Here is a 12,875-nt window from a genome sequence, read left to right as displayed (position 1 = left end):
GTCTGTGTATCTCCGAGTTTATAGCCAATTTGATTTTTGAACACTCATTCAGTTAAGTCCAACCCAACTTTTTTTTTATTAGTGTTTCCATTGATGTGCATATAAGTGATCTCATTCTATTTAAAGGTCACAATCTTCAAAAACCAATTCTAATGCTGCTACATGACAGCAGTAGAAAATAAAATACTTAAATTTGGCAATGTTCTACTGAATCACAAAATAAGGAAAATGTATATATTGAGAACAGTATGCACTTACAGATATTTTAGACAACATAGAATTTAAAAGATATTTGGAAATCTTTTACTAACAAGAAAATAAGGAGACAAGGGTAACCAGAAAAGGCATTGCAGAATAATTAGCTCTATGAATTGGAAAACTGAAACAGCTCAATTTTGGCTTTAAAGAAGTTTGAGTTTTATAACACTGTAAATTGTATGTAATGACCGAAATGTAAGGGAGGGGAAATTTGCTTCCACCAACACCGTAAAGAAGTTTGAAAGAAAAGTTTACATCAACAGTAAAACTTAAGTAATAAATGGGATGATGTCATCTCGTAGAAAACTTTCAAAACTGAGGAATTTATGATGATTCCAATAATAGACTTTTATTTTTTTAAAAGAAGATATTTGTTTATAAATGCTCACATTTTATTTTATTTAAAAAAAATTTAATGTTTATTTCTGAGACAGAGAGAGACAGAGCATGAGTGGGGGAGGGGCAGAGAGAGAGAGGGAGACACAGAATCGGAAGCAGGCTCCAGGCTCTGAGCTGTCAGCACAGAGCCCTTCGCGGGGCTTGAACTCACAAACCATGAGATCATGACCTGAGCCGAAGTCGGTCGCTCAACCTACTGAGCCACCCAGGCGCCCCTAAATGCTCACATTTTAAAAACAGTGATTTGTCAATGTTGCCTGATTCTGAACAATTATAGCAAAAGAGCTAAAACACAGAAACTGCAGGTTTGATTCGGGAAGATGTAGTGACTTTCCTGGTTTTCTGGACTAACAAAGAGGAGGGCAAATTAAGATAATAAAAAAATCCATTAAACCTCAAACCAGCACTTCCTTCTATTATTTTATTATTTCATTTATTTTATATGCCACGTGCCCAAGGGCATCTTAAGTGCTTTATGCTGATTTATTATTACATTCAGATGACAATCCTAAATGGTTGATCATATATATATATATATATATATATATATATATATATATATATCTCACTTTATATGAAAAAAAATTAAGGTTTAGAGCTGTCAGAATAAAACCAAGCTGCTTTTTGCTTACTGAGCACAGCAGAGCTGCAGCATTTAATTTTAGAATGTTTCCTGAGGACCAAGAAAGATGTACCAAGGAAGGATGCTATTCGTTTTGATTGATTATTTTTATGTATTTCATTATTAAATTACAGGCGCTAATTTCAAGGAGGGTCTACTTGGGTTATGTAAGGCTTTATAAAATACACCCACTTGAGATGTGGCAGATTTTTTCCTTAAACGAGCATATAGAGGCGCCTGAGTGGCTCAGTCAGTTAAGCGTCAAATGTCGGCTCAGGTCATGAGCTTACAGTTTGTGGGTTCCAGCTCCGCATTGGGCTTTGTGCTGACAGCTCAGAGCCTGGAGCCTGCTTCAGATTCTGTGTCTCCCTCTCTCTCTGCCCCTCCCCTACTCATGTCCTGTCTCTCTCTCTCTCTCAAAAATAAACATTAAAAGATAATTTAAAAAAATAATAAATAAATAAAAGAGCAGATAAATTCCTTGCCCCAGAACCCTCAAATAGCAAGTAGAGATATTAGAATATGACACAAAATTATTTTATTCTGAAGTTCTTCTTTCGTTTTTCTTGGTTGGTTGGTTGTTACTGTTTTCCTCTGTTATCATGTTAAACTCTTGCCTTGCAATAGTTAGGTTTTAAAATGTATTCATGTTCCAAAAGAAGATCCAGAGAATAAATGTCAATGATTCTAGTCCTTTGTTCATGTTTTGTTACCAGCTTTCTAAAACAAATATCCAAAAAGGATATTAAAATGCATACAAAAGGGGCGCCTGGGTGGCTCAGTCGGTTGAGCGTCCGACTTCGGCTCAGGTCACGATCTCGCGGTCCGTGAGTTCGAGCCCCGCGTCGGGCTCTGGGCTGATGGCCCAGAGCCTGGGGCCTGCTTCCGATTCCGTGTCTCCCTCTCTCTCTGCCCCTCCCCCGTTCATGCTGTGTCTCTCTCTGTCTCAAAAATAAATACACGTTAAAAAAAAAAATAAAAAAAAAAATAAAAAAAAAAAAATAAAAAAAAAATAAAAAAAAAAAATTTAAAAGAAAAAAAAAATGCATACAAAAACATTTAAGGTAATGTGGTTTTGAGGCTTATTCTTCAAAGACTATTTGAAATTGCTAATAGATCAAAAAGTAGGTATTATGTTATTCTTATCTAGAGATGGAAAAACTGAGGCATTGAGAGATTAGTAAATTGCCCACCTTGGCACAGCTAGAAAGTGTTGAATCTGAGAGCAGATCCAAGTAGTCTCACTTTAAAACTATGCTGTTGTCTTCTGTTATATTGGCAAACACAATGCTGACTACTTAAGGCTTAGGACACAGAAGCAAGAGTGAATATAAATAACCATGCTCCCGGCCACAGTGCCTATGAATATGTTATTTTTTTTTTACACAAAGTTCCTATATTTTTGTAATAAAATTAACTCCTAATGTCCCATGGGGCTTCACACATTTGAGGATTGTCTATCGATACTGCTCACTCATCCAGTTGAATGTGGATTGAATCTCTGACAATAGGCCATGCCTAAGGAACCCTGTTAGTAACAGTAGGTGTCTCTGCTCAAGAAAACTAATTTTGATACAGTGGCCTGGCTGTTAGCCTTATCAGTGTATTTGGAAACTTTGGTTTCGTTCATGGTAGCAAACTGCTTTTTGGAAGTAACGCTACCTGAGACTATTCTTTATATTTTTATATTATTCATGGATTTTCATTACGTGGTTCACTTCCTAGTAGAATGTGTAATATTTTGCAGTGGTGGTGATCTATTAAATATAGAAGAAAGTGAAGTCTTCTTTTTTTATTAAAAAAATTTATTAAATGTTTATTTATTTTTGAGAGACAGAGAGACAGAGCATGAATGGGGGAGGGGCAGAGAGAGAGGAGGACACAGAATCCGAAGCAGGCTCCAGGCTCTGAGCTGTCATGCTCTGAGCTGATGTCAGACGCTTAACCGACTGAGCCATCCAGGTACCCCGTGGAAGAAAGTGAAGTCTTTTTACTACCTCCAGTGTAAATGTCTGAAGTGCTCTTTATGAATAAGCACAGGAAGATTAAACTAACTAAAAATATCAGATTAAGGTGTATGCAGAGTTTTGCAACCATTAATAAACAACATGACATTTTTGTTTTGTTTCTATTGGCTTGAAATTATATTAGATACAGAAACATACTTAGTACATATTCTTAATTGGCACATGATCTAATCTTTAAAAATGCCCTTTCTGTAATGATATCCCTGTATGTCATATTCCATTTTAGGTTTATTCAAAATAATGTTACAATAAAATTGGTCATTCTGTACCATCTTATCCCAATATAATTACACAGAACAAATACTTTTTCTATCCAAAATGGTAGTTTAAGGAATTCATTTATTCTCATCTGCCAGAAGTTTGACCAAAATTAAGAGCATTTATCAGCCAAATTTAATTTTTACCCTATTTTTAGTTTCATCTCAATTACATTGAACTGGATAAGAAAAAACAGTGCCCTTCAAGGGCTTCTTCTGAGGACCATCGACCTTGCACTCTCTTGATCTGGACAGATGTGGCTTAATTCCAGCTACTTCTCAGTAGGTCTCTTAGTCCCTTCAAATCAACTACTGGCCTCTTCCATGTGGTCTACATTCATTTCCCAGGATATATTTGTGCCTTATTGTCCCTCCAGTCATGAGGGCATTGGCCAAACCCAATATAGTGCCATTGACTTGCCTTTGCCCTAAAGCACCTGCACTCTTATCCTCAGTTTTCAGACAAGAGTAAGATCCTGCCTGGATCTGTCCAGTCCACTGTCCTCATCTGTGTGGAGAAAGCAAGCTATCCAGGTGGCTCCTGGGAAATCCTCTCCTTAACTCAAGGATAGAAGGTGGTTCCCACCACTATTTCCCCAAGTCGACATGGAGACTGTCAATGTATCAATGGTTCTCTCCTAAGAAATAACTGTGTTTTTGTTTTGTTTTGTTTTTTTCTTATAGACCTGCAGTGAGTATAGTTGGGCAAAGTTCTTGAAATAGGTTTCTTTGAAAGTTTGCATAGGAACTTGTAGAATTTCACTTTGGAATTTCATATCACTTGATTTTTTGGTGCTAGGGTGAAATTTATAATTAACCCCTTTTTCCATTTGTCAAAAGCAAGACTCACCATTAGAGGCAGGGAAATGAGACAAGAGAAATTCCTTTATTTCACAGTATTCATGCTGTGTTCATGACTGAATTGGCCTGTTCATGTCAGTTGCCTGATTTAATCATAACAGCAACTCTGCAGGATTGGGAATATTATTCCCAATTTACAGAAAAGGAAACTGAGTTTCAAAGAGGAGATTTTTTTAAGGTGATAAGATACTCTGGAAATAGAAATGTGTGACTGGAAAGCTTCAGCCTTTCCTGCTGGAATCCAGCTCACCCACCACAGGTAAGATATATACTTATCTAATCGCCACTGTTAGCCTAGGACGGCTGCAACTATTTCTCAACTAGTCCCCTTCCTTTGGTAGACATGGATATAAGAATGTTTGCGGTCATTTCTACTACTGTTGATTCTGAATATAGCACATAAAAAATCTTAACATTGGCTGTGTCTGAAAATATATGTTTCAATTTTTTTTCAGACAATAGATTTTGAAGGTTTCAAGCTATTTATGAAGACATTCCTGGAAGCAGAGCTTCCTGATGATTTCACGGCACACCTTTTCATGTCATTTAGCAACAAATTTCCTCATTCTAGTCCAATGGTAAAAAGTAAGCCAGCTCTCCTTTCAGGCGGTAAGTCTAATTATTTATTTAAGTATGTATACACAGTAGAAACCTCAAAGGGAAAATCGGTATCAAGTTCTCTATAAGAGAAGAGATTATTTGCTTAGGAAATATCTTTGTTGCAAGACTTATACTGTCATATTAAGATTGTGCAAAATATTTAAAGTATCTCTGATATAATAATAGCTAAACATTAAAGAAAATATACTTTTTCATTATCCATCACTTGTCATTCACAGTCTTAGAAGTCTGTGTTTAGGTAATAATTTTAAGAGATACTTCCATCACATATGGAAAAGTGCTCCTTTAAATGACTAGATAAATATAGATCACTTTATATATGAAAATGTAGTCACAAAGCCATCATGTGTAGGAAACATAATATTTTTATCACTTGTGGAAATTTCCAATATGCTATCAAGGAAGACAGTTTTGATTTTTCTCTTGGACACTTTTTTAAAATTTAATGTCACCATAGAGATGATTGGTTCTGTCATAATAGGTAGCTTTTCAGAGATGTCTCATGCATTAATACCTGTTGCTAATTGTGTCCAGCTCCATCCAGTCAGGAGAACAGAAGTCTCACTCTATTACTCTAGAGAGTATAGAAGAGGTGATTGGTTAAACAGTGTTGGAAGGTTGAAAAAGCAATGAGAAATACTGAGGTTATGCAGAGGCAGAACCACAGGAAGTGTGTTGGTTGGAGTAATCAAAACTCAGAAGCTTGGAGAAAGGACGTCTTGGAACTGGGACACAAGGTTCTGCGGGGAAGGTGTTGCCTGGCAGATCTCACCCTGGGACTTCTGTGAAGGGGCTACTTCCTTCTGAGTTTTATAGCTCAGGAACTCAAGAGGAACCTGCAGCTTGGCAGTCAGACATCAGAGGAGCATCTCCGAGGTCTGTGCAGGACTGAGGTGCCAGAGGTCCCTCTGCCTTTCTCAATGTGGATGTAAGCTAGTGACTAGAGCCTCTTCTGCCCAGAACCATGTGCTGTGAGGGTGAGATACCTGAGAGATCTAACAGGAAGTGAAGGTAGATGAGCAGGAACCAGCCCCTTCTCCTTTCTTTCTTGTCATGTCTCTCTAGTGCCCCCTGTTAACTTGATAGGAATCCAGCTCACAACAGAGAAACGTAGTATACAGCGGAGTTTCTCAAACTCTTTGGTCTCAGGACACTTTCAGGACCCCAAAGAGCTTGGATGATACCTTTTGTAACCACATTAAAGATGAGACATTGTGAAAGTAACCATAATCAACCCATTACATGTTAACAAAAGTAACATTTTTTTTCTGAAAAATAATTTCAAGAGCAAAACAAAAAAATTGTGAGAAGAGTGGCATTGTTTTATATCGTTGCAAATCTCTTTAACCTCTGGCTTCATATCTGCTTCTGTGTTTCTTTCGCTGTATCCTATGTTTTGCAACCTCATAAAAGATCTACTGTACAGTCATGAGAAAATTATAGTGAAAAAAGCAAATGTGATATTTCACAATTATTACTGATAATCATTTGACCTTACAGATTCCCTGAAAGGGCCCAGGGATCCCAAGGGAGCCCCTGGTCTAGCAACTTCAAGCCCTTACATCACTAAATAGAATATCAAAATGTGAGTAAAGGGATAGATGTTTAATAACCGGCACTCCAATAAATAAAAATAAAAAAAAAAACCTGGAACATGTAATTAAGAAATAGGTGGTTGAGCCATAACTAAGACTTAGGCAGTGTGATGAAGAGTCCATGCTCCTTCCCCTTCTGTTAATGACACAATGTCTCTTCCTCAAGTGATTATATATATGTCGGTGTAAGATTTTTTTTCTTATTTTTTAAATTTACACCCAAGTTAGTTAGCATATAGTGCAATAATGATTTCAGGAGTAGAATCCAATGATTCATCCCCTACATAAAACACCCACTGCTGATCGCAGCAAGTGTCCTTCTTAGTGCCCCTCGCCCATTTAGCCCATGCCCCCACCCACAACCCCTCCAGCAACCCTCAGTTTGTTCTCTGTATTTAAGAGTCTTTTATGTTTTGTCCCCCTCCCTGTTTTTATATTATTTTTGCTTCCCTTCCGTTATGTTCATCTCTTTTGTATCTTGAATTTCACATATGATTGTAGTCATATGATATTTGTCTTTCTTGACTAATTTCCCTTAGCATAATACACTCTAGTTCCATCCACTAAATGGAAATGGCAAGATTTCATTCTTTTTTATTTTTTTTAACTTTTATTTATTTTTGAGAGACAGAGACTGAGACAGAGCACAAGCAGGGGTTGGGGGAGGGCAGAGAAAGAGACACGGAATCTGAAGGAGGCTCCAGGCTCTGAGCTGTCAGCACAGAGCCCAACACGGGACTTGAACCCACAAACTGTGAGATCATGACATGAGCCAAAGTCAGTTGCTTAACTGACTGAGCCACCCAAACTTCTCAAGATTTCATTCTTTTTGATTGCCGAGTAATATTCCGTTGTGTGTGTGTGTGTGTGTGTGTGTGTGTGTGTGTGTGTGCGTGCCACATCTTCTTTACCCATTCATCAGTCGATGGACATTTGGGCTCTTTCCTTCCTTTGGCTATTGTCAATAACACTGCTGTAAACATTGGGATGCATGTGCCTCTTTGAAACAGCACACCTTTATCCCTTGGATAAACACCTAGTAGTGCAATTGCTGGGTCGTAGGGTAGTTCTATTTTGAACTTTTTGAGGAACCTCCATACTGTTTCCCAGAGTGGCTGCACCAGCTTGCATTGCCACCAGCAGTGCAAAAGAGATCCTCTTTCTCTGCTTCCTCGCCAACATCTGTTGTTGCCTGAGTTGTTCATGTTGGCCATTCTGACAGGTGTGAGGTGGTATCTCCTTGTGGTTTTGATTTGTATTTCCCTGATGGTGAGTGATGTTGAGCATGTTTTCATGTGTCTGTCGGCCATCTGGATGTCTTCTTTGGAAAAGTGTCTTTTGCCCATTTCTTCACTGGATTATTTGTTTTTTGGGGTGTTGAGTTTGTTAAGTTCTTTATAGATTTGGATACTAAGTCTTTATCTGATGTGTTAGGTGTGGGTTTTTCTAAAAACAACTATACACCTTCCATATGATATATTTTGATCCCTTCAAACTGTATACCAAAGAGTACGTTTATTATAATCTTTAATTAACCTTAAAATATTTTAGTTACTTAAATAATTCCCTTTATATCATGAATTGGAAGGACTCCCCCTGCTTGTTTTTCTCTGAGTCTTATTTTGTGTGTTCTCACAGTGTGCTCTCAGAGCTTTCCAGTGTTTGGGGCTGAACATTTTAAAATGGGACAGTTGCTTACTTTGATCGAGAAATTAAAACTCTGTTCTCCATTTCATTCTATAAATAGGTTGTACATACCATAGACTAAATAAAATAAAAATTGTCTTTTTAATTTCAGATAAAGCAATACTGTTCTTGGGTTTTGAGAAAGAAGCAAGGGGAACATTTTTCAATCTGAGTAATTGTGTCAGACTTGGATGAAGGGGAGAGATTCTAATTAATTAGGCAGGCTTGTAACAAGTGAAAATCTCAAGCTCTCTTTTCTTCAAATAGCATGTAGTATTACACAGAAGATGCCAGATTTATAAGGAGTAGAAATCGAATCAGTTTCCAAAATGGAAAAAAAAAAAGGGTAACAGCTTGTACTTCATTTGGGACAGCCACATAATCTGCACAGATCTACTTGAAAAGGAATTGCAAGATGGGCTGTGTAACTCTCATGTAGCAAAAAAAATAAAACTGGAATTCCTTTTCAAAACTTGGTCTCCACATTTTAAAACATAAGTGCATGGTGTCCTTCATAGCACTGTTTTTAATGTCATATTCTTTGAAACTTACCACTGACAGTGAAAAATAAATGTATGTTTATTTTTAGAACCCTACTTTGCAATAATCTGTTATGTGCACAAGATGTATTTGTGGCTGAAAAATCACAAATTAATATTGAATACAAGAGAGCTATAATCTGTTTTGTTTATCGCTTCTTAGAGTTCACCATATTGCATTACTACAATATCAACAGGAATATGATCACTATTCTTGACTCTGTATATAAACTAAACAACAATGGTTTCTCAATAAAAAGCAAGACTAAATTGGGAAAAATGTTAATGTTAATGAACAATATTCAAGTATCGGAGATATGGTGAATGTAAAACATTTAGTTTTTATAGAATAAAAATGTTTAAATGAGTATAAAGAGGCATAAAGGGGTGTGTGTGTGTGTGTGTGTGTGTGTAGTTACTTTTTGTTGAACTTATAGTAGCTACTGATCCATCTGGTATTTTGTGTAGTGAATGATTTTTGGGGGGGCGTATATTTTGTTGCAGTATAAGTGCCTTTTGTCACCTACTTAAAATGTAAGCTGATTATTTTTCCTGTTCCCAGGTTAGACTTTTAATTTTTGAAGATATTCCTAACACTATATATTTCCAGATTTCTCACTTCTTCTGCTTCACCGTAAATGTCACGTCCCTAACTCTTCACCTCTTTGCTAGCCTAAGAGACTAACTTCTGATTTTACCTTCATCACTAGAGTCTATTACCTGAGCTATTCTCATTACAGGATTGTTAAGTCATGTGGAACCTTTGCTTTTTTGCAAGTGGCTCATATACCTTCGACCATGAATCGATATTATTATCTCATATTTCAGTCCGTACTCAAACAATAAGAATAACCCAAGAGAAATTTTATAAATATGCAGATTGTTGCCTACAAATTCTTACCATTCAATATTAACATGGCCTTAACACCTTTACACCTTTTTAAAAAATCTGTCTTAAAAAGTACTCATTTTTGGTCCTGTCTCCTAGCTCAATTAGGTTAAAATTTTCAGACATCCTTTAGCTTATTCATTTCTTTCTCCTCATTCTCAATAGGTGATTTTTTTCACATCGTACAAAATAACATAAAGTACCTCAATTATTCCCCATGCAACACAGAACTGTTTCTTCAGCTCTAAGAAAATATATATTAACTATATTCCAGATGGAACTCTTCATCTGGATATCCCATAGAAATTGAACTAAATGTGTCTGAAAGTCAAATAATTATATTCTACCCAAACCTGCTTCAATTCCTATCTCCTCTCTTGGTGAGTGGAACCCAAGTATCTATCAGTTTTCCAATCCTAAAATATTGGTCTCTTACACCCTCCACTGCTTCAGGCCTCATGTTTAATCACAAAATACTCTCTGTTGCTCACGATAACTTATTCTTTTCAAACATTCTTTGTCATTTTTATCCATCATTGTTTGTGTCTTCGGCTATCCCCTGGCATGGCTCCCAGCTGGACCCTGACTTGACATCTCCACAATGTGCTCCACACAGCAGCCTGGTTATTTTACTCTTGGGTTTCCGAGTTTCAGGCCTTCATCATCACCTTGTGGAAAGTTTTTAAATTTTTGTACAGGGAGTCCTAGTCATAGTCCTCCCCTATCTTTTGAGACACCTCCCCCTCCACAAGGTCCCCTTAATGGAACTCAGGGTCTGGGCAGTGCAGTTAAGAAGACGATGAAACCTGAGTTTCCTAGTAGTAAATACAATGTCATGTAGCTTGCGGATCTGCTTATAGTCCCAGTTCTGTGTCCTGCCCAATGCTCCCGCTCCTTTTCATATCTAAATGTTCACTCTGGCTTATGTCTGCTGTGGTTACTCAGAACTCTCATTTCCTGTGTAAGTCTTGCTCTGCCCTTAACTCACAGCAAAACCCAACTCTTTGAAGCCTCGGCTAATGTTTCATTGTAATTGAATAGCACATGCTGTGCTCCATGCTAAGAATGCAATGATCAGTAAGATGAGATACTTAGATTGTGCAACTGGAAGGCAAGCCTGGCACCCTTGTAAAGTCACACCATCTTCCTCCTGTAAGATAGCTGGTGCATCCCTGCTCCTCCCCGACTTCCACCTAGGCCAACTCTGCACAGCAGCACTGGGAATTAACTATCCTCCGCTAAATTACTGTTCTTATTGTATAGGATAGCACTTAGCAGTAGTCATTAGTAACTTCTGCTTTTTCTAAAAATATAGTAATTAAAAGAGAATGTAATTGATTTGTTACCTGCTTCAGACACTTATACTGTATATTTCCATTGGTTCCACAATGTCTAAAATGTTGACTCCACAATACTATCTGTTATTAGCTATAGGTCAGTATAAGTGCTTTTTGTTGTTATTATTAGTTTTATAGGACAGAAAGAGAAGATTTTCCTAGCACCCTTTATATCAGACCATGTAGTGAGTTGGCCAGGTGTGCCATTTAATTCTTTATCTGTTCATTTTATTACATTAATTCATGCATTCCACCATTCTTTTCTAAACCATATTATGTCCCAGGAATTCCACCAGAAAGCTGAAGATCCTTCAGACCCAAGCAGAAAAACAGACAATTAGGTAATCAAGTATATAATGAAATAAAAGTTGGCATCTATTTATCAAGATCATCTTTTTCACCATAAATTAAAATTATCTAATTTACATAGAGGTAGTGATAGGTACCAGTTGGAGAGGATGGAAGGGAGATTCAAGAAGAGAAAACATGTACTCAAATAAAAAATATTGCCTGGGCTTCCTGGGTGGCTTAGTCGTTTAAGTGTCCAACTTCAGCTCAGGTAATGATTGCATGATTCTTGGGTTGGAGTCCCACATCATGCTCTGTGCTGACAGCTCAGAGCCTGCAGCCTGCTTCGGGGATTCTGTGTCTCCCTCTTTCTCTGCCCCTCTCCCACTCATGCTCCGTCTATCTCTCTTTCTCTCTCTCTCTCTCAAAAGTAAACCTTTAAAAAATTAAATAAAAATGCCCTGTCAAAGGATAGTGTGTGAACTATATAAGACATTGAGTATTATTCCATTCATAAATATTTATCTTAAAAATTTTCTTTTATTTAAAAAAATTATTTTTATTTAGGTTTGAGAGAGGAACAGAGAGACAGAGAGTGAGTGGGGGAGGAACAGAGAGAGTGGGAGACACAGAATCCAAAGCAGGCTCCAGGTTCTGAGCTCTCAGTACAGAGCCTGATGCAGGGCTTGAACTCATGAACTGCGAGTTCATGACCTGAACTGAAGTTGGATGCTTAATCACCTGAGCCACCTTGGCACCCCTATTTTTAAGTTTTTAAATAAATTTTAAATACAGTATAGTCAACTTACAATACTGTAATAGTTTCAGGTGTACAATATAGTGATTCAACAGTTCCATATATTTCTCAGTGGTCATCACCACAAGTGCCCTTCTTCATCCGCATTACCTTTTTCACCCATCCATCCATCCACCTCCTCTCTGGTAACCATCAATTTGTTTTCTAGAGTAAAGAGTCTGTTTCTCGGTTTCTCTCTCTCTCTCTCTCTCTCTCTCTCTCTCTCTTTTTCCTTGCTGATTTGTTTTGTTTCTTACTTTTCACATCAGTCTAAAATCATATGTTATTTGTCTTTCCCTGACTTGTTTTGCTTAGCATTATACTCTCTAGATCCATATATGTTGTTGAAATTGGCAAGATTTCATTCTTTATGACTGAGTGATATTTTATATCATTCACAAATATTTATTAATCACTTACAATGTGCCCCCACACTATTCAAATTTCAGTGAGCAAAATGGAACTACTTCCCTTCCCCTATAGTTTTATTTATTTAATAAATAAATAAAAAAATATATATAGCATGTCATAAGGTAATGTGAGGAGCTCTCTTAGCAAACATTGATTAGATAGAAAGTACAAGTTGAAACTGAGGATGACTGGAAGTCCTGAGTTTTTCATGAAAGACTAAAACTGGGATGAGGATCACAAGGAGATCATTTTTGATTGTCCCAGAGCAGATGGTAGCCATGACCTTGGA

General features: G+C 37.2%; 1 protein-coding gene across 13 annotated transcripts in view; it reads left to right on the top strand.

The window, feature by feature from the left end:
* Positions 1-12,875, top strand: part of DGKB (diacylglycerol kinase beta) — a 715,307-nt gene that overhangs the window by 157,123 nt on the left and 545,309 nt on the right. For all 13 annotated transcript variants that reach the window (XM_042919264.1, XM_042919230.1, XM_042919249.1 and 10 more), the window contains exon 4: positions 4,880-5,033. In XM_042919264.1, the coding sequence (XP_042775198.1) occupies positions 4,880-5,033 (154 nt within the window). The remainder of the gene's footprint in view (positions 1-4,879; positions 5,034-12,875) is intronic.

The sequence above is a fragment of the Panthera leo genome, chromosome A2 (assembly GCF_018350215.1).
Source record: "Panthera leo isolate Ple1 chromosome A2, P.leo_Ple1_pat1.1, whole genome shotgun sequence".
NCBI lineage: Eukaryota > Metazoa > Chordata > Mammalia > Carnivora > Felidae > Panthera > Panthera leo.
Note: the sequence above shows the minus strand (reverse complement) of the source record. Positions and strands in the feature narration are given on the sequence as shown.